The following is a 26,457-nucleotide window of genomic DNA, read 5'->3' as shown; positions in this document are numbered from 1 at the left end:
CACCGGCGAATTCCCGCAACTGGAGCAATGATTAAGTGAAAGAATCGGTGGCCAGCTCTCCGATTACTGGTAATAGATGTTCCTTTGTGCACTTATGTGGGATAAGGATGGCACGGCTTCCAGATCTTTGACCTGCCTGCAAAGATTTCCATTTGCGATAGCTTTATTGGCCAAGAAGTAGATGAGAACGGCTGTTTGGAAGCTGGGAGCTTACATTTAGATTGGGAGCATTCCTGCTTGGGAAAACGTTTCCTCAAAATCTTAATAGCCGAACAATATAATTAGTTGTCTAATTTACACCCTACCTTAGTTGCAGAAATTTAAAAACTACCTAAGTTGGAATTAAACTATATATTAATGGAGTCCTAATACCCAGCGTTTACCCTACTTCCATGTGAGTTCAGTCCATTGCAGTTCATTCATCGAGTTGATCTCAGGTGTTGACTGGTGGTATTCATATTCATAGATGCATCTATTCCGCAAAGTCCCCCTGCTCCGCGCGCCCCTTCGTCCACTTTGTGCTCTGTCCATGTCCTCCTGCGCCGGCCACTGATTACACTAAACGACTGCCGAGATAGCCGCCTTGGCTGCTTGGCTCTTTTGGCATTCCGAGCGCTTTCAAATGCCCATAAAAAAAGGGGGCAGCGTGAGGAGCAGGGGCGGCGGCAGGGGGCCCAGGAAAGGTGGGGCAACCGCTGCGCAGGCGCGTGTTTGGAAAGAGTTCAAGTCACAGCTGGAGACTGCACTGCTTTTGGCGCATAACTGGACAAGAGCTGCAGTCGGAGTCCAAGACTGAGATTGAGCCTAGACTGGATGGCAATGCACGGTGAGAAAATATACCTTGGGTTGGTGAAAGTAATTTGTTTTATTTCGTTGGTATGTACGTTTATAAATAATCATTAGGAAATAACCCTTTTAATGACATGGGTTGATATTTGTATAGTTGTTTCTCTCAGTGTATCAAGCTAGAGTGGGAAAAGCGGAAAAGAGGCGGCTTTCGGGAGGTGGCCAAGTTTACCTGCGCTGAGTTTTGAGTTTTCTGCTGTCGCCGCCGTGTTGAATAACAGGCAGCTGAGCTTTGTTGGACAAGGCGGGAGTTGGCCTGGCCATAAAAAATTGGAAAATGTTGCGTTAATGCGACGTTTGTTCGAACACAATTTTCAAACATATCGACGCCGGCAATTGTTTGGACAGCCTGTGTCCCAGGTTTTGGGCTGAGGTAGGATCGATTCGGAGCTCGAATCTGTGCCTGTGAGCCAGACAGATGTAGGAAATCGTTGGGACAATTGGTCGGGCTTTGAGGTTGGAGTTTCCAATTTAAATTCATTTGTTTTTATATCTGATTAGATTCTAACTACAGATACCTACATGGATTAGATTTTTTCCCTTTTTCCATTTAGCTACAATCCAAAAATTGCTCATACGCATTTTATAAGTTTTAAATATTTTTCAGACAAAAGAGGGGAAAGTTAGGGGCACTACGTGTGCAAAATTCGTAGTGCTGTTTGTTTTCCTTCTATTGAACTCTCCACTTTGGGGCTCTCCCTGTTTCTCAGTTGTTCTCTGTGCGTTTATCCTTTGCGCAGCAATGGCGTCTGCTCCACCAGGCGCCACCCACTGAAAAGGGCGGTGGGTCAGAGTAGTGGAAAATGGGCATGGTTTGGGGTTCTTGGCAACAGGATGCGTGTGTCATCGATTTTCCAACGCGATAGGGTTTCACTGCGGCCAAAAAGGGCTTCCGGTGGCATTGGCAGCCGAATCCTTTCGACGATAAAGACGAATCCCAACACGTGCACCGCATAACGGCAGATTCCGGGGTAAGTCTACGGCGGAACACGTGTCTTGTGATCAATCTGCAGAACGGAACTTCCAATTGGGCACGAAGTACAGTGGTTGGTCCGAACAAAACAGAGGAACAACAGTTGGCTTTGGTTGCATAATGATTAACTTAATAGGGCATAATTTAAATAAAACTTTTTTTGGGAAATTCCTTTATCTTTTTGATATAATACGTATTTTACAATAGTATAAATATGTATATAATATATATAATTATCTGAGACTTTTAAAGTAGGAACCCACTGTACATTGCTGACGGTCGGAAGTGCATTCGCAGGGGTGGTGATTCGGAGATTCCCCGTTCTTTGTGATGATGTCAGCAAATGCGGGCACAAAAAAGGACAATCGATTGTTGTGACACGGCTTGTGTGTGCTGTGCACTCCCATTCGCATATCCATTCCCTTTTCTCTCTGGGCAATTTATCCAGTTTCATGAGCGTTCAATTAACGCTGCCTGCCCAGTCTCGGAGAACCCATACCATTCCCATTGCGATTCAGCTTCCCATCCCCGAGTTTTTTCTCGATCCCACGGCGACGGCGTCTAGCTGCTTGCACGTGCAGCGCAGGACATTTATTGGATTCTCGGCGTGCCTTTATTTGTTTCTATATTTGCCCAAGATTCCAATTAAACGCCAGTTCCCTTGGATGGCCGCGGATCGCCGTCTGGGCTTCGAAGTCCCATGGAGAACGTTTAATTCCTACGGCTTGCTTGGGATTCCCTTGGAGCACTTATAAGGCTTAGTCTCGCTTATAGTCTCGTTCATTTGAAAAGGACATTTTTCCTATTCAACGTGTTTTAAATAAAAGTAGCTTTTGAAATAAAGTTCAATTCGATTGAGCTAGCAGTCCAGAGCCACATTACTGATACATCAGTTCAACTCCCATATTGAAGCTGAAAACATCAAATAACATTTTCGGTACAATACAATACAATAGATCTAAATGGAATCACCAAACTACATATTGGCGAATGACGATCTACAAGACATTTGCGAAGCCTTCGAGCTCTATGATCCTGAGAAGACTGGAAGAATCAGAGCAGACGATTTGGGAGAAGTGATGCGCACTCTCGGCCAGAATCACACCGAGTCTGAAATCTACAGATATTCCGAGGGACTCGAGGGAGACATCAACGGGTATATACAACTGACTGACTTCATCGATTTGATGACCAAAATCTACAGCATGATGGGCAGCAGTGACTGTTTGAAGGCAGCATATAATGCCTTCGATTTTGATAAGGACGGTTTGGTAACATATGGAGAGCTACGTCACGTTTTCATCAATCTTGGCGAGAAAATATCCGACGAAGAGTTCAGTGAAGTGTTCCGTCAGGCTGATGTTGATGGCGATGGCGTTATCAACTTCCGTGATTTTTGTACTGCCTATAGATCCTGAATAATAACTTGGTTGGTATTTGTATGTACATTTAATAAAATCGTTAGTCGGCTTCCCCTATTCCCAACTATTCTGGATTTCCTTCTCCCATCCTCGAGGTTCTACAGAAGACCTATTAGTGTCCCAACTTTTAAGAACTAAGGGGCTTCTTTCCATTGTTGGTGACACCGTGTCACCCTGTATTCAATTAAAGGTCTTCTTTTCCTGGATATCAGCGTTAAACGCGAATGGCGCAAACTGAAATTGATTGACGGTGTCTTGGCTCTAGTCTGCCCCTCACGCATTTTGGAAAGTCCCCCTGCATGGAAAACCGCCTCCTGCCATGCCATTAACCCAATAGGACGACGGCACACGCTGAGGATTAGACGTGTAATCAGCATAAAATGTTGCCAAAAGCCGCGCCCGACGCAGTGCGTTGCACAAAGTGGCAAACATGAAATCCAATATTGCGATACAGCGAGCTGAGCAACCGCATGAAATTGTAATGGCAATCGGAGTGTGAGTAAGGGTACAGTGGTAACTCGACTGTGTAATAACTTTTTGAAATTTTTAACGTTTGCAGTTTCTTTGCCACAGATAATGCAAATATAATGCAAAGTTATGCAAAAAAAGATGTGAATCCTTATGCTAATTTTTGGGGCACAATTGGACTAGTGTTCACTGTACTGTGGACGCTACAGGCGGCTCTGACGCCGCTCTGAATGTCGATGGAAACGCGGACGTTGCTCGTACGCATGTCCTTATCCAAATACAAATATGGCAGGGAGAATTCGAGGCGGAGAGAACACGTGCAAAGCCGCGGGGGATTGCACGACTTTGTCTGAAATGGAGTTCAAATTGGGACTGGGACTGCAGATTTTGACGTGGACTGGACTGGGCTACATGGCTTTGGGTTGGTGTTTGGCTTAGGCTTGTGCTCGTGCTCGTGCTTGAGAATGGGAATGGGAATGGTGGGACGTCGATGTGGGACGTCGATGTGGGTACGCACCGAAAATCTCCAAGCGCGTTGCCTGTCGCATTTAATAACTGTTTTTAATAAGTGTCCCTCGGGGTTCGCTCCGCTCAGCCTGACCCTCTTTTCAACCCACACTGCCCCTTTCGGTGCGTTATTTGCATGAAGGTAGGCGGCACTGAGAACAAATCGAAGTGCATTTTAATGTAATGATACAAGAAATGGAGTAAAATAAAAACTTAAAAACGAAAATGAGAGAATACTTATGATCTAATATTTGGCATATTTTAATGGGTAGGTATGATTTTTTCTCTGTGTAAGCGTATACCCCGTTGAATTGCAAACGTTGTACTCTAATTGCACGCCCCGGCGTTACGTTGTTGTTATTATACTCATAGTTGGTCGAAGTTTTTGAGTCACGCGGCGACTTCAGGTGCAGTGGAAGAGGAAGACACAAAGGGGGCATCAACGAGAAGGGGGGAGCACCCCGCACTCGTGCAGCATGCAACATGTTGGCCGCAATTTATTAGTGCTGCCATTATCGTTTTTCTTCAGATTTACCTCCAAGTGCCTGGCTGCGTGTCGCCCAGTGTTCGGAGGCCCCTTGGTCCCCGAAAGTATTTATTACTATAATTTTCCATATGTTTTCCTTGTGCGTTCTGCTCGTTGCACTGCATTTTTTCTCGGTTTTTTCTGTTTTTTTCTTTTTTTGGCAAATTGCGTCTGGAAATTGTGGTAATAATTTGCAGCTTACTAAATATGAAGATCAGCTTTTGGAGCACGATCTGTGTGCTTGCGACTCCGGCGAAGGAAACCAGAAGAAACGGGGAAACAAATTTATTAACTTGTGCAAAATTAGTCGCTTACAGTCGTTTAGATATTGCAATTTGATTTTTATGGTCTTTCGCTTGTGTATCTATGAGATACATTCGAGTGTTAACTAGCGGATCCTTTGCCAGCTGCATCTGGGTCTATATGGGTTTTTATTAAGTTTTATGACCCTGAGATTGTTGCACTAATCAGCCGACAATTTATAGCGCATTTGTGTTTAGCCACACTAACTAAAATTTGTGGTCGTGTCCATAAAAATCAGGGAGACACAAAGCCATTCGGCTAATGAAAATTAGTTGAAATATGCAAAGTATGCCTCTGATTAGTGGCTATCATAAAAAGAACTCCGACTCGAGTCCCTTTTAATGGCCATCCGGCACTCGGGTACTTTGGGTGGCCCCCAATAGACTGCAGTTTGTTTACCCGAGACCCTAGCCCATCGAATCTATCTATAAATCGCACAGGCAACTGCCTTCGATGTCGCCTCAAATCGTTATGGGTATTTATAGGATGGGAAAGGTTAAGCTAAAGTGAGTTTCAGGTTCTGTTCAATTCTATCTGCGGCCAGAACTAGATGTTCTCCAGAGATCTTTGACAGTTTTATTTCAAGTGCGTGATCTGCTTGATTTAGGGGCCATCACATGGAGGGAGCATAGCTTCATTTGTTCGGATGAGGATGCCACATTAAAATTAAGAGGACGGAACAGCGGAAAGATTTCTTAGGCATCTCCAAATAGGAGAGTCCAAACTCTTATTCATATAATTCTGGTTCAGCTAGATTGTCTTGGTCAAAGAACTATTTTTTATTATATCTGCAATTGATCGATGTGGCAGCAGTCTCTTCCAACACGATTTCTTTCCATTTCCCGGAGCAGCTGCTTCGGCTCAGCCAAACTGCAACTAAAATCAAAACCGCATTTAGTTATACATAAACTTTCAAATGCCAGCCATAAATCTGTCTAGGCAGGCCCCCAAAGCCCCTCGCAGCCCACGACTTGCCCACTCCTTGAAGACAGACATTTGAAGAGTCGCCGGTCGTCGGCAGTTGGCGTCTTCCATTGGCCATCTTCCATCTTGCTGACAAATAATTTACCATAAAATCAACGACAACTGCCAATTTTTCAGTAATTAGCCCCGGCGGAGCACCCCCTCCCCCTCGCACATTCCCTTCCAGAGCACTTGAGCGTAATTAATAAAATATATAAGCCACGAGATCTCTCGAGGCGCATTGTTGGGTTCAGTGATGCTGCCTGCCAGGCATTTGCAGAAAATTAATTGTGCTCCACGCAGATTAACACATGCGTGGCAAGCTACCAAAGGGGGCACCAAGGGGTTAGGGGAATGTGCACGTTAAAAACGAACTAAACTAAAAGCGGAGCTCAGATATTAACTAAGTGCTATATGGAATTTTTAACAACATACAAAAAATTTGTCGTTTTTAACTCTCAATTCAAAAAGAAATGGTTTTCAGAATATACTTCTCAGTTTTTTTCCCCAATTGTTTTCTCTGCATCCAGAAGATACGGCTGCGTTTTGGGAATTTTTAGCGTTTTACAAATTTGAAAATTTCTTGCCGCATTTTTACGACTTCCCCGCTCGATGTCTGCATTTTGATGTCGATCGTGTGTTGTCACTGAAGTTGGCCCGATGCGTCCCCTTGCAGCACGTTGCATGTGGCACGCGCGTCGCATAATTAATTAAAAACGCATTTAAACGAAGCTTCACGACAGTCAATCGTTCGTGCACATTTGGCCACAGTCTACGTAGCATGTGGGGCTGTCTTGGCGCAGGTTTTATGCATTTTCTAAGAAGCCTTTCGTCGACCGCCATAAATATAAATAAAGAGAATGGAGAACTATATTATTCTCGTTAGAATCGCCTGTCTCCGCCTTTTGTCTTCTGACTCCGGGGCTCTGTCTCGGCGGCAACATGTGTCTTTTGACGAAATACTGACAAGCCTTTGGGCTTGAGGAGGCAGTTGTTCTTCTGCGGATGCGAGGAGCCACAATTGACGACCTCTTTTGCGGCCCCATCGATCCGATCCGTTCACTTGAGATTTGCATACGGAGAAGGCAACGCAGAGGTTGGCAATCTTTTGACCTCTGTTTTCGGGGTTTTGGGTCGACTTGGAAACGTTGAAAGTTGACTGGGAAGATAGAAAAAGGCCTGAGAACAAGATAGCACAATCTTACATCACAGAGAGGTAATGGAAGGTCAAATTGATGTTTGTAATTTCAGCATATTACTTTTCATGGCCCACCGGATGTACAAATTCCCACAGCACATTTCAATTGAAATGATCGACTGAACGATCTTCCAATCGAATTTAATATACTTCCTCAACAGCTGCCAGAATTTTGTAGTATTTCACAGATTGCTCAAAACTCGGCCTGCCAAAACACAATCATAATTGCTCAAATCACAACATCCTCTATGTTATTTACTTGCCCCTAAAAAACAGAGAACTCATATATGTACCTTTGCATGCCATTCGGATTTTCAGGCGCAAGCGAATCAAGTTCGGATCGCAGACGCACATTTATTTATGAAATTCCGCTTCTGAATCTACTTTGCTCTTTTTGGGTGTTCGAGAATTAAATAGCTCACTGAAAGCCACTTAACAGTTGATTTCAGCTGAATTTAATGCAACATTAGCGCTTCTTTATGCCGCTTCCACCGCGAAGACCCGCGGAGGTGATAGAATCAGATAGAGTTGAGTCTGCAGACAACCCATGGGATTCGTTGATGGGAAACAGCTGACCAGCGAGTACCGAAAATATTTTATTTATGTGCCAGATAAATAAAGCGAAATACGCCGAAAACGGGAAAAATATATAAAAAGCTTCGTGGCACCTCTGATTGGCAGGCCACATGGATTGAAATGTTAGAAAGTCGAAGATGACTGGCGACACAATGCAGAGTTCAAGCGAAGTTAATTGTTCGTGTATACAAACCAATTTTATTCATGGCTGCGTCAGAGTAATTACATATAACCATTATGCTTATTGACAGTATATAATTAGACCTAAACATACGACACAAATGATCAAATAGATATTTGTATCCACTTCACACTTACTCTCATTACCTGATTAGGCCAACTTAATATCCCCATGAAGTGGTAATAGAATCCTTCAGCCAACAGCAGTTCACTTGGCCCCGCGATCGATTTATAACAGATCGTTGGCCGGGCCAAGAAATCGCTTTATTTAAGCCCACTTTGGACGCGGCCTCGTTGGCCACACTCCCCAGTACGACACCTCGGAAGGAGGTGCATGAGATTGGAGAAGATCGAAGGGGAACCCCATAACGATCATTGTCATGGATGGTCAGCTCAGCGGGGCGGCCATTGCTGTTAACTACTGTACTGAATGGGCGCATTTGCACAATTTGCACTCACTTTTTAGGCCGTAATAAATTCGCATAAATTTTTAACAGAGTGGCGTGCCAATAAGCGAGCGATTTGTGAGCCTAATGAAGGCGATTTGTTGCGGCACCAACTGCCACTAAATTAGACACGAGAATTGATGGGACCCAGACCCTCAAGGTGCTATCAATACGCCCCACACACTTTTAACGAGCCGCCACTTATATTGCCCGCATTCGCTTTATTTGGGAAATCTATGTGGAAATATTTTATTTTATATAGTTCGATCAACTGGTCTGCGGATCGTCTGATCGTTTCTAATGTGGCAAACCAACTTCTGGACAACATCAGAGACGGCTTGTCCAGAGATGGCCTGTTGCCACCTCATTTGGTGCGAAGTGTTTGTTTCTCTTCCATTTTTTCCTTGGAGCTTACGCACTTTTCACACAAACACATTTCCGATCTGGACCAACCACTAACTTGTTATAACATATCACTGATATATACATATATATTCAAATTATATACTGTTATTCTAAAGTACAATATATGTATTTCAATCACGAATGTATTGCCCTAAGCCTGTTGGCTTGTTCAAAAATGTCTACAGCTGGTCGAAATGGATGATGAAAACACCTGCAAATTGCAAAACATTGAGTGGCATTTGCCGGGGAGGAGGGCCTTTTAGCCGAGCCACATCCTCCCACATGACCGCGAGGCAATAAGTCAGGAAAGTCGGGTTGCAAAGGCAATGGCACAGGCAACCCTCACAGCTGGCAGGAAGCCAAATCCTCGAGAGGGGGAGAACTTTGGCAGCGCGGGCTGGGGCTCCCCCATGCGACACCTCCCACATAGCAGCCAGCTGGCTGGTAAGATCCGGCTCATGAATACATTTGAACTCGTTAACTCCGACACACCCCAACATTTGCTTTTGGGGGTTGTTCCGAACGCCGAGCGCCGAGCTCTCGGCCGGGAACTCACTCATCCATCTCGACCGTCTCGTCCTCCGATTGCCGTCCGTGTCCTGGCTTTGCACGTGCACAATTTTGAGTTCATCAAAGGGAATTTGCTTTTGGGGAGCGTCCTCGTCTGACATTTATTAGAATTCTTGGCTATCCGCTCGTTTTGGGGGAGTTGGACGGGAAAATTTTCCGGGCATGGGGACGAGGCGTAGAAAATTCAGCTTTGAAAGCTTTCAACCAGGAATAAGTTTTCCTTGCTCCAAGCACTGAGGAAAAATACCTGGTGTATCCATGAAATATTCTATGATGATGTTATAAAATTATTGTTTATTAATATTATTATAGTAGTATGAACTTCTGCTTTCTATAGCAAAACTTGGATGGGAACTTAAAGTAACATTTTCGAACTTTTCTTTCACTGGGTTCAGTCACTTCGTTTCGGTTTGTTGATTGTAATGTTGGTTGACTGCCATTAAAGTTTGGTTTGTTCTCGCTTCAGCTGGCTGGGTGCCAGTGGTTGAGGATATGAATCCGTATCTGTGGCGGATTTGGATGCCTTAAAGCTATTTGCAGGGCATTGAAATCGGAGCTGAAACACGCCACGCATTTTGACTTTTGCAGCTGCAAAAACTGGAGAATGAGTTGTGCGGAATCTCCATGTGTCTCATGTCGCGGAATTTGCCGTTGAGAATTGTTTGATGTTGTCCATAGGGAAATCAATAAAAAGACAAGTAGCGATGAACGTAATGTTTCATTTGTCTTAAGAACACATACAAATATTCCCAGAATTTTGATTAGGAAGCTAACATTTGTCCCTTGTTTATCTCTTTAATTTCGGAACAGCTCATAAACTACCCTTGTGTTTGTCTACTAATTTCATGTACTATTCCCTCGACTAATTTCGCTCCGAAAACAAATCAAGCAAAGCAAACAAGCCTCGGACATTTTCGTTAGACAATTTCGCTGCGGAAGGACAAATTAAAATTACTTATTAACATTTACCAACTGGAGCAAACAAACTTGGGCAAACATACGAGCCAAAACGACTGTTGTTTGTGTGCCAAGCCCTTTGTCAAAAAATTCGACATTTGTTCGAGCACAAAGACAAACAATCCGAGGCAAGAGGATTAGAGGACCACCGATTGCGACTGCTGAGCACTTGTTATTCCAATTTAATTAAGTTAATTGCTAGGATTTCGTGTCATTGGGCGAAGAAGTTCCGTGCTCGAGGGTTGATTAGTGGACTTTCGATCCCAGGAACATCGAAATCGATGGCACCTTTCAAGGCGCAACCCCCGAACAATGGGAGCGAAATGTGCACAGACTTGCGTGCGAATTGTATTGGCAAATGTTCTGAAAAAACAGCTCGAATGAGGAATACTTTTTCGCACATTTGTTTTGTAATTTCCGCATTTCAGCGGCAGGCATTTGTCTCTGCAAATATTTGCCATTTCAATGGGAAATCTGCGCGGATTGCGGTGCCGCTTCTGTTTCTCCGATCGGAATCCCTTAATTTAAGTGGGCGCGACAGTTGGTCGATGGGCAGCGGCAGCTGCATCCGAGTGTTCCCACTAATTGCACCATGCAAATGGGTGATTTTTCACTGTTTCTGCCTCGAAATACCCAACAAACAGATGGCTCTATTTACCACTCATGCGCTAGTGGCATTAACAGCTCATTGTGGGAAGGTGAAATAGATTAGGGATAGTCTTAGTCATTATGAAGATATTGCTAGTGGTCAGACAGTGCGAATGAACGAAGTCAAAGCTGAAAACCCCCTTAAACAGTGAGGTTCATTCCGGTTAAGTGCAAGCTGAGATCCTGGCCACGGGGAATCAGTTTTTATAACTCAATCAACGCAGCCGTCGCTAATGGCACATATGGGGATTGGTTTTGTACAGAGATTGGTTTTCCAATATCAGCAGACCGCCCCTTTTGCGGCTGCAACTTGCGGCACAAACATTTGACCAGCAAAAAGCGCAAATGCTGCAATCGCTCGGGTTTTTTTGGGGTGGCTTTGCACATCCTGTGGGGGGTTCGTTCTCCCCGAGAGTTAGTCGGCGTCGAAAGTCAAGCATAAATGCGTTACGGACTATCAATCTTGATTAGACGTGATTTCTGCTCTTCGAGCACGAGCACAAAGCACAAGGCATTAAAATTAACAGCCGACATCCAGAGGACATCCCATCCCATGAAGTGGATGACAACAAAAGACGGACACGTGCCTGAGAGATATATGGGTGGCATTTTGGCTTTTAGGGAAATTTGTTCTGAGCAGATTTAATGACGTCTACGGTTACATGACTCAAGTTGCGGAGCGGAAAAGCCAAACAAACTTTGGAAAATGAAAACATAAAAATGTCTGGCCGCAGCAATTTTCTTATTATTTTGCACCGTTTTGTGGCAATTTCAATAAACAATAAATCCCTACCGTGCTCGGCCCCCAAAAGCAGCAAACATTGTTTGACTATATATTTCTGCCGCAGCTCGCAAATGCTCGATCTGGCCACAATTTATAGCAATTTTCACATGAATTGAATGCACGGCGCAGGCGCCTGCCAACAAGAGCGACAACAAGCCAGCTGGGATCGGAATGGAGTGGAGCGGATCGGATTGGAGCTAATCCGGGGTTGTGTTCTACACTCTGCAAAATACTAAGAATGCTATTTTAATATTTCTATATATTTATAAACAGAATTAAGACGCTCCTCGAAGAACTTGCACTCTCTGAATGCAGATTAAATATAATATTAATTAGTTATTAGTAACATTTTCCGGTGCAGTCTGCAAAGAAAAAGAGAAAGAGACAGAGAGAGAGAGGAATAGAGAAGGGGCCACAAAGTCTGCTGTCGTCGGGGCGTATGAGTGACGCGACTCTGCTGAATGGAGCTGCAGTTGGCTGGAATCGATGGAGGAGCCAACTGACTGGCTTACTGGCCATTGCCTGTTGGCCAGGGAACATAATCGTAAACAAATAAAATTATTGCTGCCGATCATGCACACAAATTTATGCACACACGGGAACGGAAACCTTCATCTCCCCCCGCTCTTCTCACCCACTGCCTTTGCCTATTTTGCACTAATTTTCCAGGCGAAAATGGCCAAACTCTTGGCACGAGGTGTTGCCGCAAGCTGTGTGTGTGAAATATGCAACAACAGCGTGAAAAAACATGAAGGCAGTGGTCCAAGACTCGGTTGCCTTTTCATGAAAAGCGGCTCGCACACACAGCGGGAAATGCATTTTCGCGTGCGGCGGCGCTTGGCCAGCACATCTGGCTGAAACGCTGAAAACTTAAAACTAGCAGCCAAATGTTGCGAGACCACATAATACAGGTAGTCAGTCAGTCAGCGCCGGTCAGTGATGAGGTGTTAGTTAATGCACCGTGGTCTTAGTCCAATGGAATGTGGGTGGAGCAGTTAACTATTAAGTAATGATTACATTTAATTCAAAATTGAATGCTACATATGAGGGACGAATTTGGCTTAGAATATTTAACAATATTTAGAAACTTCTTCCATTCGAGCTAATGCGTCTTAACAGTGGGTTAGTTAATGTTGCTTGTGCCTTAATTTAAATACATTGTTCACACATGAACACGAATATATTTAAAGACTTACAATTTTGGGCTCCGTTCATATCTAATGTAAATGAATCGAGAGCGATAAACTATATTTAGGATTTTGTTATCTAAGGCGACATGGGTGCATTGCTCAAAAACATGTGCACACCACATGAGTCAGTCACTTGAGATCGTTCCCCGCCTCCTAAAATAGTCCCTTAGTGGGAGACCACAGATAAGGTCCTCGCCGCTCAAGATAGGCAGATGTGCCCGAGCATGGGACCTCGATAAGGCGGGGACTATTTACTTAGGCCTCTGCGTAGGCCATTTACTTTAAGATGCGATTCTCATGTCACCTATTTAAACCGAAGATATTTCCAAATAAAACCAGTTTCTTACAAAAACTCAACGAGTAAAGTCTTCTTATTTGGGATTTTACATACATTTACGCTGATCATTACAATGTTCTTCGCCTTTTAATAGCCCCACCATTCGAAAAGCCTCTCCGTGTCAGTTGATTCAAGACATCTCCGTGGCTAATGAAGACTTGAGTATGACGTGCTGATAGAGATCGCACATGAGGCCAGTCTTCTGCGCGGTGGGTCTTCCTTCCTTCCTCCATACTCGTACTGTCATCACGGTCTGTAATATTGGTGCTTCTCGTGGCGTTTGATAAACGATGTACGGCTTTAGTTTCTGACCAAAATGGGCTGATAAACGCTTGAGTGGGCGAGACCCCAAGGCCAAACCCATCATTAGGACAGTTGTTTGTTCCGCTGCAGTCAGATTTTTGCTGATTAAATTCAAAACGGGATAAAGAGAATGGACATCTGTCGATAATATATAGTATTGAATGGGATATTAGTTTTGATATGTATATAAAATATATTTTAAACTTAAAGTACCTTAAGTTTTTATTTGGTTGGATTTCAGAAGTGCTGGGCACAGAATAATTTCATTTAGTCCTTTTTATTGTGGCGCGAAAAAGGAAAAAGGACGAAAACGGGACAGCAACTGGGGCTTCCTACTCTATTTCTATGCTCAGGGGTTGGTATTCGCACCCTCTTCAGGATCAACGGCCATATCAATGGCATTTGTTTGACTTGTTTTTGTTGCCTTTGTTGGTGTGGGCCTTTGTTGTTGCTAGCTTTTAGCATAATTAAACGACACATGCCACAAAATGCACTTCTACGGCATTCATATCCTCGTTTCAACAGCGTCATCATCATTCGACACGGCATCCATATGTTCTATTAGTAACCCGTGTGCCGGCCCATCCCTTGCCCCAATTTCGTCACTCACAAATTACTCCGTATGGCTGAAAACTGGTGCCGAACATAAGGTTTCATTTCGAGATCCCAATCCCACACTTTCGCTCTTCGTTTTAATTTAATGCAAATAAGTCCAGCTGATGGATTAGTCTTCTTCACGCCTCGCCTCTGTGGCCTGAACTATTTTCCAAGTTGATGGATTCGGTTCGTGTGCTTTTTATAATAAATTTAATCATGCAGGTGCAGGGTAGTTGTTGGATGACAATGATAATAACTATGACTATAGGTACGTAATTAACGATGGCCCGGCATGAATAGCATTAGAACTAATATTATTTCGATATGCCGACACAGAAACACCTGACACATGCATCAAGATAAAGCTGATCTGCCTCGTTGCATTGAGAGATTAATTGCCCAACCCCGACAGTATTACTAACTATAATTGTAGAGGAGAAATTTATGTGTCGATGTGCTCTGGCCCACAGCCAGAAATCTATCTAGAGAACATTCTTTCTGTCTGTTGTTAATTATTTTATTACGAGTGCAAACGACACAAAATGTGATGAACCCAGGAAAGCTGAATGAAAATTCATTGACCATTTCGTTGCTTTAGAGTAGAAGGTTGCACCGAAATTAAAATTGAGCTCAAAATTGAATTTCCACGTTGATTTCTCATCGTTTTTATAGTCATATAGCAATAGCCATGTGTGGTCCTTCGGCATTTGCAGAAATGCCTCTGCACATTTCACACATAATTATGAAATGCATGCGTGTAAAAATGTGGCCATCCTTAGCACCTCAATATTTGCGCAATTTTTCGGTCATAGTCGTAAAAATGCAAATTGAAGACGCCGCTTGGCAAAAAGCTGAAGGAAAATGCTGGGAGAAATGAAGAAAAACAATTAAAATATTTGCAAGGCGTGTTACAACGCCGATGGATTTTAATGATGTTTTATTGTCTGTTTTGAGACGACGAGACGAGACGAGCCGAGAGTCGAGATGTGATCATGATCACACCACGATGATGATCATTTTTTCAACTAAATAATTGAATGCAGCTGGTTGGCGGTTGTCGCATTAAATTTAGGTGTCTTGTCGCCTGGCGTCTGCATTGCATCGCCTCGCAATTGGAGGCTGAGCCAACGACCGCGACAAGTGACAAACTGACGGAATAACTGACTGACGGACGGACTGACTGACTGACTGACTGAGCAACTGTCTGAGGAGGCAAGTCGCGACGATAATAAATGAAGCGATTGCAAGTGTAACAGAACAATGACAGCAACAATTGCGGTGTTTGGCATTTGCCAACAGCAGCAGCCACAAAAGCAGCAGTCGCAAGCGCCAGACAAAGGTCTATTAATAATCAGTTTTTGGTTCAATCGCAGCACAGTGGTTGAATGCCCGCCAAAAACAGTGTTACCAAACAGTGATATTTGAAAAAAAAAAGGAAAATATATCTAGAATATTTCTAGAAATTGAAATGTCAATGTCGCAGCACTAGCATCGTGTTTTGACCCACTGTGACCTGCTGCCAGCAGCAGCAGACAAAAACAGCGACGATGACGACAACGACAACAGCAACAACTGGCAACTAACGATCGACAACTGCAGCGACGACCATCCAACTTTGACTCCGAAACTATGAGAGGGGCGAGGGGGGAGGAAATATCGGAGGAAAATCAGAGGCAGACAGGCCGGCAAATGCGTCGCGTTGGCTTTTCCAAAAATAAAAGCCAAACTAATGAGCCGGCAACATGCGATGCAACAACTGCGACGCACGTGCAGCAAATAGCTGAGATCGAAAACCAAGACAAAAATTCAAAATAAAAACAGAGTCAAAAACAAATAATTGATGGCCGGTTGCAATTGTTGCTGCTGATTGACAGCAAATGGCGACAAAAATCAGCATCTGATTGACAACTCAATTGTGTGTGCGTACGGTGGTATGTGCCGAAAGCGATACGTAATTGATTTTCCGAACATTTCCCGATCCGTTTTCCAGCCGCCGTCTCCTTTGGGCTATGATTTATGGCAACAAATGCGAGGAAAACTTTCAAGTCCAAAATAGACAAACATGCGTCCTCAACTTAATTTTCTATTGCCATGCCTCTTCCTCGTGCCTCTTGGCTTAAAAACTCTCATTTGTCATCGCGTATATATATGTTTATATCCGAAGATCGATCCGATCCAATCGAAAAACTGCAGTCGCAGGCGCGTGTCTATTTTGACTGTCAAAATTGTTTTGCGGCTATTCCCGTTGACATTTTATTATGTTTGACTTTCTGTCTCCATCCATTTCGACTGCTCCAAAGATTTCCAACGGAGATCACGTCTTTGTTTTAATGTGATCGTAAGGATTTCGATTTAAAACTCGTGTCTCAACTGGCAGACAAATCGCTCGAATTCATGCGTTTGACCTCTAAACTGCAGACGAGGATCATTGGGGGAAATGGTGTGAAATTTAGTAAAATTTTCTTTGAAGGGGAATTCATATAATCAATATAAATTAAGTGAAATTTTAATTAAAATTTTATAACAAACAAAGTACCTGCAACATTGTGTCGAAATTGCTCAACAAAATAATCTTAGTCTACTTCAATTATCAAGCAATTAAATATTTGAGCTGCGCCCACAAGGCAAACATTACTGAAATTACTCTAATCTTTACTGGCTCAGATTAGTTCTATGTCTTCTCCTTGTTTACCCAAGTCTTTTTGTATAACTTTCCTTTTAGTGTCAGTCGATGTACTACATATTGCAGCACACAGAAACGGCAGCTAAAACAGCTAAGAAAGTGCTTCAACATCTTGCCAATAAATATGCATAATTTCTGACAAAACTCTCGCGGTGTAACAAGGTCCGAGAAAACATCTTTAACCAGCCGGGCATGTTGCAAGGCTTTCCCAGTCATTTCCCCACTAAATGAAATATAAGTGCATTGGCAAACAATAATGGCAACCGGCGGCAGCAACAACAATCGCTTTGCATACACCTGCAAAATGTTGCCGACATGATCATCCGCCCGCCTCCCCGGCAAAAACCCCTCCTTAAATCCGATCGGAGCAGGTGTTTGCCTCCACTAGCTGGCTCCGACTGGCTGGCTGCATAATGAATTCATGGGTCTCCCGGTCTGCGATCAAAACCCCCCTTTGGACCAAACGATACCAATATGCACCCCGCATGCACAAGAGTCTCATTCGTCTAGTATGGTAGTCCCATCTTCCATGCACGGAGAAAAATTACTAGCTACACTTTTCTTTGCTTTCTGGAAATGAAAAACGTGCACAAATAATTCATATAGTAAAGTACAATGACTAGATTTCAATTTTTGTGGAAGCTCTAGGAAGATGCAACGCTTCTTCGCAGTGCATCACCTCCGTTGCACCTTTTCGATTCGCATTGGCATATTCAATCAGCGCCTGGCCAACATCTAAACAGGTGCAATTCTCTTCTGCGATTTCTAATTATTTTTAGTCGGGGGCTTTTATGACTTTTCACTGGCACTAAGGCGGTCCATTTGCCATTCGCTTGCTACCTGCGTTGGCTCATAAATTTCATTACGCTTTTATTGCACAGTTTTGCATGTTGTTTATAAACAAATGCATTCATTGCATTTGCCGCTAATGTGATGTAGCGGGTCCAGAAAGCGCCGCAACAACAATGGCCAGACAAACAAATGAAATTATTGGCAAATGCCATAAAATTCGCCATAGTGCACCTGCAATGCATCAAAGTGCAGTAATAATTATAGTAACAAAACTTGGACTCCAAGCGGGTGCATAAAATTAAAAGCGAATTAAATCAATTGGGCCATTTATTTGGGGCAGTTACTACGTATTTTAACAAAGTAAAAGCGTTTTTTGTTTGCACATATGGTTATTCAAACCAGATTGCTTTGCTTTTACGACATTTGGGTAATAACTATTAGTTAGCGAATTTTAAGTATTTTTTTGTATTGATCTGATTGACGTTTAATGGCCTAAAATTATAGTATATTAAATGATTGTGTTTATGTTGCTCGAGGAAAAAGAAGTTTGCCTTACAAGAGCTTAAGTTCGTCAACACTATTTTATATATTTTTATAGGTTAGTTATAATTGTTGATTCCTGAATCAATTTCCTTTTTATAGCGCTGCAATCTCGCCATTGCCTCTTAATTTCCGGGCATTTTCAAAGCAGCGACATGGAGAGCAAACATTTTGCCACTTTAACGTTCGTATTAAGCGACAACATTAATTAACTTGCAATTTAGCATAAATACATCATCGCTCAGTCGAGTGGCAAGTTGCAAGTTGCTGGTTGCAGGTTGCATGCAGCATGCCGCTGTTGCTATGTTGTGCTGCCTGCCAGCATTTTCACCTGGAAAACTCGTATAAAAAGTGCTCCAGTTTAACTTGGTGCACGTTTTCGACAGGCGGGCTCTCAGGAGGAGGGGCAACTTGGGATTGGGACTGCGATTGGGAGCTGGCCAGCAGCAGCAGGCCTTGTATAGTACGTGTACGTCTATATGCAGCTATAGGTGGCCACCTGTTGCACTCGAGCCGCCGCGTTTGCTGTTAGTCAGCCGCTGGGAAATTCCAGTTGGCCGACTTGACTAGTGTTTTCGTTGGATCACAGGCCTCTGTGGATAGCTCTGCGAGCTGAGCAGCAGTTCGGCTTTAAGACCACGAGGTGTTGCGCAGACGCCGTGGGCCGTCGTTGAGAGTCTGTTACAGTTACCGAGGTGCAGATGGACGCGGCGAATGCACAGCTAGAAAAACCTTGAATACGCACAACATTGAGTCACAGTTTTCAAACATTCTTAGAATAGGGATTTTTTCGTCCTTCTAAAATCAAATTATAACGCTTTCGCTTTTAAATACGGGATGAAATGTATATCTAAGCAGCAAGTTTTACTCGCCGTGCTCCCAGTGAATGATGGAGTCTGGATGGCGATGCAGATGGCGTGCTGCATGCAGATTGGCTTCGATAAGGTGCAGCTCCAACCCATCCCCATCCCCATCCCTATCCCCACTACCATTGCCATTCCATCCCGAGCCCCGCCGAATCCGCCATCTAATGGTCTTTCTTTTTGACGTTGCTGCTGTCTAATTGCGGGGCGTTGTTTCTGCTGGCCGAGGAGTTACTCTCAGCGCTTTTGTTTTTGTTTGCATTGTGGTTGTTTTGTTTTGGGCAATTTGTCTAAATGACACTAACTAATTGCCAGACTAACGCCCCATAAATGGGCGAAAAGCAGCCAGGTGGGACTGGGACAGGTACGAAAAGAAAGACACAATGGTTACTTGGCTACTTTCACCTGGATTTGTGGAGTTCGAAACCGAGGTTTTGGGTCAGCTTTGTGGCCTTAACTCATCCATGAAGCGGAATTTCGAGGGCATTGCGTGGGTCCGAAACAAAAAGCCCCTTCTATTTTTCACGGGTGAAAAGCCTATGGCAAACCTAAAAGTCAGAAACAGAAATTCATGGGGATATTGTTTTCTTGTTTATTCGCTTATGTTTGCCATAAATTATCGCACGGAATATTTGTGCACACATTGTTATATTTTATTATGAGCATTTTACTTTGTTCTCGTGGAAATTCTTGTGGCATTTTGTGAATTTTGTGGCCGCGCGCAGCTGCTGTCGATGTGTCTTTTTTAAATTGCTGTGCAGCATCAGCATCTCTCGCTTATTTAAAAACTTTAAGTGTCAATTGTTGTGACAAGTCGAAAAAGCGTGAAAATATTGCGAATGAATGCGGACGGACGGACGGACGGACGAGGGCCACAGGTGCGTATGAGCAACATTGAGAAGGCGGCCAAACGAAACTAGTTGAGCATAGTTGGCCAAATGGGATGCACAGTCGTCCGTGGCTGACTTGAAAACCAGCTAAAGTCGCGCCACTTGACAGGCCAAACGGTAAAATTGAAGTCGAAGTTTGAAGAGCACTCAGCGAAATACTCGAGCTGCTCCAAATAACTTTGAAACCTGACATTAATAGCTCCAATGGTGGTAAAATGGTATTCAGAGCTTAAATGGTGGTATGAAGCCTTCGCTTTTTAAAGGAAACCAAAACCAGTTAATACCATATTTCCAATAAACCATTTTTATTGTTAGCGAAATGCAGAAGCCAGGTGCACTTTTAGGACGATTTTTATGGACTCCTTTAGGCAGTGTCTACTGTGTCAATTCTGGGAGTGCCCGCCATAAATCTGCCGGCCATTTAGTGTCCATCATTTCGTCCGGTTAGTCACCGTCATCGGTGGCAGGCAAATGAATAGCCGCCGGCCATTATAATTTTTTTGAGCCAGCCGCACTTGCTCGCTGTAAATTTGTCAACTTTCAGTTCGGTTGGCTTTTCGAATCGGATCGCTATGGATCGGTTTTGTATCTTACGAATCTGACGAGGTGGTGCCTGTGCACCTGCACCTGCTGTGCTCATTTCACGAAGCTGCCGTTTCTGCTGCCATTAGCAGCGGCGGCCGCTAATGGGCGCCCAGTACCGCCCCACCAGCAGCAACACCAACAGCAGCAACATGTGGCGCACAGCTGCAACACATCAGCGGCAGGGTTGTCAGAGTTGCCACCCACTGCTGCGGGCGATCTTTTGAGACGCTCAGTGTGTCATCAGGCGTTTCCCTTCTCCGAAAGACGCGCAAGAAGAAATCGAAGATGGTATGCCCTTAAAAACCATTTCCGATCGATCTTAGAGAAGATTTTAAGTTGCAATTTATGCACAACTGAACCATCAGCAAAATAAAGTTGTTTTATTGAGGTGCCTCCCCTAATATTTAGAAAGCTTCGCAATATATCCGATATGTCCTATCAAAGGGTATACAAAATAAGACGAAAGAAGTGCAGACTGCCGGCCTGTCATTTTCCGTCTGTGCACCTGTTTAAAGGCATTTCGCTTTTATTGATTGCAGCCCCTGAATCCGCATCTGAATCTCTGCCTCCTTTACCTTTATGAACGAGTATCTGCATCTGCATGTGTATCTTTTTCTGCGTTCACAGTTTGCAGTTGCGGTCATTGAGCCGCTGATTTGTGGCGTTTCTAAATTGTTTTTCATGTTTCGACGGCAGCTGCATAATATGTACACTTTATTGACAGCCACGCCAATTTGATTTAGATACCACTCAGCGCGTTTTTTCCAGTGTGAGCGTGTCTCCATTGCGTGGATTGTTTGGCCATTGAATGAGTGGCAAGCGTGTGACGCCAAAAAGGAAAAAATTTATAGAAATATTGTCAATTTGTATATTCCATTTCCATCAAATCATTTTCAATCACAGAGATCATAAAGGCAATAATAAATGTAACTCTCACAATTAGTACATTTTAAAACTAATCTGAAAACACCAACAACTGTAATAGTTTTAGTGATAACAATAGACTAGACGTACTAGGTCAAATACGTGTTAATTTAGATAAGAGAGCAAAAATTAGCTCATTTAGTTTGTCAACTCATGATAAGCTTAGTTTTTTTGCAATACATGTTTATTTATAGATACGAAGATAATATGAAGTTTAAGAATCTTTTCATTACTCAGTTTTTCTTGGAGGAAATGAGTCTATTTATCTTCTATATCTATATAAATCTATATCTATATCTTGAGCTAAATGTACAAATAAATGGTATTTATTTATTTAAGTCTGGCTTATGTTGCAATTCCTTGTTCCCATTGAACCCCATTTTAGCTTGGGTATCGGGTGCAATTACTCGCCATCGCATCATTAAATTATCCGCTGAATTGCTTATGTTTTGGGGGACTTAGGAGTGTATATAGTGGCGTACTCATTGCCATGACTACAAATACTATAAATACAATCCCGCTGAAATTCAAGTGCAAAGCAAATGGGGACTTTATCGGACTGATGCGAGTGTACCCGGTCGACTGCGACGTCGACTGAGGCAGCGGAAGCGTCGCTGATAACTGATAACGTCGTCGTCCGGCCGAAAAAATTGTAGTACAAAATATCCCTATAACCTCTATATTATGCCAAATGCCGAGTGCAAGAGTGGCGTCAGCTGGGAATGGGCGTGACCACCTGCGGAACCACCTGTTCAATGGTGCGATTTCTGCGATGTGCGATTCGTATTGTTGCTTTCTGTATTGCCAATGACGAACGATCGTTAGGCATTCTTTTTGTTTGTGTGTTTAATTTGCTCAGGTGTTATGCACCTGATTTGCGCGCTATCGTAGCGGCCAACGGCCACATGAGATAGCGTCGCATCTGGGAGAGGAGAAGGTGAAGTGGCACCGCGAGAAAAAATCATTCGGAATAAGGGATTAATGGAAGGAGATTGCGGGGGAGGTGGAACCAAGTGTACCATAAAATGCACTAATTCTCTAGGAAACTAATTAGGACTTAGTTTTATTCGATTTGACTTACAAACGCTTGCATATATTTATGTTTCATTTGATTTGAATCACACATGCGTGCATGTCGCTCGTGTTTTTCCCGCAGTGTATCTAGCGAGCTGTGGACCAGGTAGGTAATTACTTAACCCACCTCGCTGGAGCTTTGTTGTTTGCGCATCCATTGCCATGTGAGGAGGGGGTGAGTTGCTAGGTGGGGCAGCCAGCTACAAAATGGCAGTTCACTTATATATTCAGCTTACTGCTGCTCAGGTGAAACCCGGAGAGGAGATCCGCCAGCAATTTATCTTTCCTGGAACTTGGACATGAAATATTAATAATTCTTTATAGCACCCCCACTAATTGTAATTGCTCGATTGTTCTTTAATCTCAGTTGGTGTTTTGAGTAGCCAGCGGATTGATAAAAATCTGGGTGAAAGTGCTTAAGTGCCGTCATAAATACTAAGTCACTTGTTTATTTTTAAACAATTGTTCAGGTACATTGTAGTAAGTAATCATTAAGCTGGAAAACACCTTCGAAAGCTAATTATGAACATAGCCATATAAAACTATATCTGCTTTGTTTTTCCATGGCGCTTGTAAACTATTGCAAAAATACAAATAACAATTGCAAGTTCTAAACCAAACGAGCTACATCATAATTAGTGATCTCTTATTTTGTATAGCAATGTCTTTATATGCCCGTATAAAATTTAAAATTTATTTTATGACTTTGGAAATGGTGGCATGCATTTTCGAACTCCTTTCTAACCCAAAATGCAAGTGGCTTTCGGCTGAGCTCAATGAAGCTGGGTTCGGAAAAATCGAATTTTTGAAATTTAAAAGCTGGAATCGTTTGCCCATTTTTTGCCCATGTTTGCCCACCAATTAGTTTTTTTTGCCCACGTCCAGTTTTTGAGATATGAATTTTCGAACAAGTTCGAAAATTTTCGAAGATCAAAAATTTCACTTTTTTCAAAATTTTTTTTTTTTAATCGCAATAACTTCGTTTGCCCACGTTTGCCCACCCTTTAGAATTTTGAAATTTTCGAAAATTTTCGAAGATCAAAAATTTCACTTTTTTCAATTTTTTTTTTTTAAATCGCAATAAAATCGTTTGCCCACGTTTGCCCACCCTTTAGAATTTTGAAAAAATGTATACTTTAGAAAATATAAGACATTCAAGTTTACCTCGGTCTACTTTGCCCACCCTTCGAAATTATTTTTTTTCGTTTGCCCACTCTTAAAAATAAAAAATTTCGATTGCCCACCTCTTAAAACTAAATAATTTCGTTTGCCCATCCTTTAAAATTAGTTTATTTCGTTTGCCCACCCTTTAAAATTAGTTTATAATGTTTGCCCATCGTTTAAACTTAGTTTTTTCATTAGCCCACCTCTTTAAAATATATATTTTCAGTTAAAAACGTTTGCCCACCCCTTAAAAATGGTTTTTTCGATTTTCCATCTATAAAACCAAATTTGTACAGATGTATGTAATAACTGTAAGTTGTGGCGCCAATTTACATATGTATCTTAGGATCGGCGGACAGAAGCACTAATATTATTTGATTATGATGAACACATATATGTATGTATGTACATAAATATATATGTATATATACAAACAACTATATATATGTATGTTCATCAACACTTGCATGAAATTTATTAATGATTAAGAAAATTTGATAATTGGTCCGCCGATCCGGTGGGCTAATGAAAAAACTAAGTTTAAACGATGGGCAAACATTATAAACTAATTTTAAAGGGTGGGCAAACGAAATAAACTAATTTTAAAGGATGGGCAAACGAAATTATTTAGTTTTAAGAGGTGGGCAATCGAAATTTTTTATTTTTAAGAGTGGGCAAACGAAAAAAAATAATTTCGAAGGGTGGGCAAAGTAGACCGAGGTAAACTTGAATGTCTTATATTTTCTAAAGTATACATTTTTTCAAAATTCTAAAGGGTGGGCAAACGTGGGCAAACGATGTTATTGCGATTTAAAAAAAAAAAATTGAAAAAAGTGAAATTTTTGATCTTCGAAAATTTTCGAAAATTTCAAAATTCTAAAGGGTGGGCAAACGTGGGCAAACGAAGTTATTGCGATTAAAAAAAAAAAATTTTGAAAAAAGTGAAATTTTTGATCTTCGAAAATTTTCGAACTTGTTCGAAAATTCATATCTCAAAAACTGGACGTGGGCAAAAAAAACTAATTGGTGGGCAAACATGGGCAAAAAATGGGCAAACGATTCCAGCTTTTAAATTTCAAAAATTCGATTTTTCCGAACCCAGCTTCTTTGAGCTTTTCGGCTGGGCTTAGTTTCAAAAGTTTGAGATTTATGGATCGATGTAAATCCGCTCGGACTTTTCGACTGACTGACTGACTGACAGCCTTCACCGCTGACTGGCAACAACAAATGACACGAAATGTTTAACAAGCAATTCAATGCGATCGCTAATGGGATTGCTGTTGTGCAGTAACATTGTTGAATATTTGTTGGACATTTTCATTTTCGTTGCAAGCACATACAATAAAATCCGTATAAATCTAAAACAGAGTTTAAAGGCTTTTGCCAAATGTTAATGCGTTGAACACGTCTTGGCCATTAAAGCAGAGAGCCCACATGACGTATGCGTTATGACAGGCGAATGCTGTTGTTTCACAGCATTGGTTTCTAGTTTCTGGTTTCTTGTTTCTTGTTTCTGTTTCTGTTTCTTGGCCAGTTCGGTTTCTCGGAGCGCACCCATTCAAATTGAGTTTTGAGCCAGCGCACACCTGTTGCTTTGGCCATGGCAATAAGGTGCTTCTATGCGCCAATAAATTGCCACATGTGTGTGCGCCCTGCCATTGTTTTATGCCAGAGATATCTGTCTGAGTGTGGCCCGTTGTTTTTCCCTTTTAGCCAGCAGCTGACAGCATTTTGGCCTGCCCCCTTGATGATGACATAAAATGGAACAAATGGCCTATGAGCGTCGCAAATTAAGGCAGTGCAAACAGAGATCCAATTGGAAAACAAAGCCTGTGCTAAAAACACAGCATTTGTTAGGTCCCCCGACTCGCCTTATCATTAGAACGGATTTCCCACCCCATTTATGGCCTGTCATCTGCCTTATATAACTCGTGTTAAATTTATTCAAAACCTCTTGACTCCGGGACATTCAACCCCTGTGCTGCGATGCCAATGCGGTTGGTTCCTGTCCGCGCCAGTTGGCCAAGGGGTGTGTGTCCTTCGGAGTGTTTGAGTGAGTGTTTGGTGCCCTCACCCCTTTGCGATCTCGGTCCCCTTGTGAAGTGTTTTCCGACGGTCTGAAGTTATTATTACGTTTGTTTGCACATTTGTCGCCCCGAATTGGCGTACAAATTGCAGGGCGAGCTCATAAATTCTCGTGTTGCGACAATTAGATGAGCGCCACGCCCTCACGCACCTGCCACTCAAACACCTGTTGCCAAGTGCTGTTTTATTAGCACAGATCACCTTGATCTTTGTTCTGATCAAGTTCGGAACAGTTTTTAATTATGTCTAATGTTAAATAATGTGACCCAATACCCCAAAATTGATACCTCTTCCGGTAAACCTCACGCTTTTTGAACTCAACACTCCGTGCACAGCGAAATCTCAACCGAAAAGTATTCCGGATTGGACTGGAGAGGCCATAAATTAATTAGAGCGACTATCGAAGATATAGTTTCGATTAGTGCAAAACACCTGTAGCCCAAAAAAGAGCAAAAAACCAAACCAGATCCGATTGTAAGCCTGTTTGGCCAGCCGACAAGCGCTGCTGACGAAAAATATACAAATGTACAAGTGAGCAGATAAAAAACAGATTAGAAATTCAAATGATGACATGTCTGGGTCCAAAACGTTTGCGCCCATTCTGATAGCACAGTGCTAACACGAGGAACAAAATACAAACATCGAAATGCGTGGCCATA

The 26,457-nt window shown here is 42.6% G+C and overlaps 2 protein-coding genes and 1 pseudogene across 4 annotated transcripts; 1 reads left to right on the top strand and 2 right to left on the bottom strand.

The window, feature by feature from the left end:
* The first annotated feature begins 2,674 nt into the window (after positions 1-2,674).
* LOC6610224 (neo-calmodulin) lies at positions 2,675-3,307 on the top strand. Its single transcript, XM_002034792.2, has one exon. It carries the CDS (start codon positions 2,782-2,784, stop codon positions 3,235-3,237), a length of 456 nt encoding a protein of 151 aa, XP_002034828.1. The 5' UTR covers positions 2,675-2,781; the 3' UTR covers positions 3,238-3,307.
* A 5,640-nt stretch (positions 3,308-8,947) lies between these two features.
* LOC6610223 lies at positions 8,948-9,483 on the bottom strand (annotated as a pseudogene).
* Positions 9,484-13,327: 3,844 nt separating this feature from the next.
* LOC116801234 lies at positions 13,328-26,127 on the bottom strand. Of its 3 annotated transcripts, none has more exons than XR_004361869.1 (2): positions 26,086-26,127; positions 13,328-13,702 (listed from the first exon to the last, which is right to left on the bottom strand). XR_004361869.1 is itself a non-coding variant. In XM_032719460.1 (2 exons), exons 1-2 carry the CDS (start codon positions 14,256-14,258, stop codon positions 13,429-13,431), a joined length of 321 nt encoding a protein of 106 aa, XP_032575351.1. In that variant the 5' UTR covers positions 14,259-14,465; the 3' UTR covers positions 13,328-13,428. The 3 variants fall into 3 exon arrangements, 1 of the variants encoding a protein (XP_032575351.1); XR_004361868.1 differs by lacking the exon at positions 26,086-26,127 and adding an exon at positions 13,815-14,482; XM_032719460.1 differs by lacking the exon at positions 26,086-26,127 and adding an exon at positions 14,212-14,465.
* Between the last annotated feature and the right edge of the window lie 330 nt (positions 26,128-26,457).

Source organism: Drosophila sechellia, chromosome 3L (genome assembly GCF_004382195.2).
Source record: "Drosophila sechellia strain sech25 chromosome 3L, ASM438219v1, whole genome shotgun sequence".
Taxonomy (NCBI): domain Eukaryota; kingdom Metazoa; phylum Arthropoda; class Insecta; order Diptera; family Drosophilidae; genus Drosophila; species Drosophila sechellia.
This window is presented reverse-complemented; position numbering and strand designations above follow the sequence as displayed.

Excerpts from the sequence above, each read along its gene's own strand:
- LOC6610224 (XM_002034792.2), top strand. The coding sequence starts at position 2,782 with ATGGAATCACCAAACTACATATTGGCGAATGACGATCTACAAGACATT.
- LOC116801234 (XM_032719460.1), bottom strand. The coding sequence starts at position 14,258 with ATGAAACCTTATGTTCGGCACCAGTTTTCAGCCATACGGAGTAATTT. Across the intron at positions 13,703-14,211 it reads TCAGCCATACGGAGTAATTT|CAAAAATCTGACTGCAGCGG; the intron begins GTGAGTGACGAA and ends GAATTTAATCAG.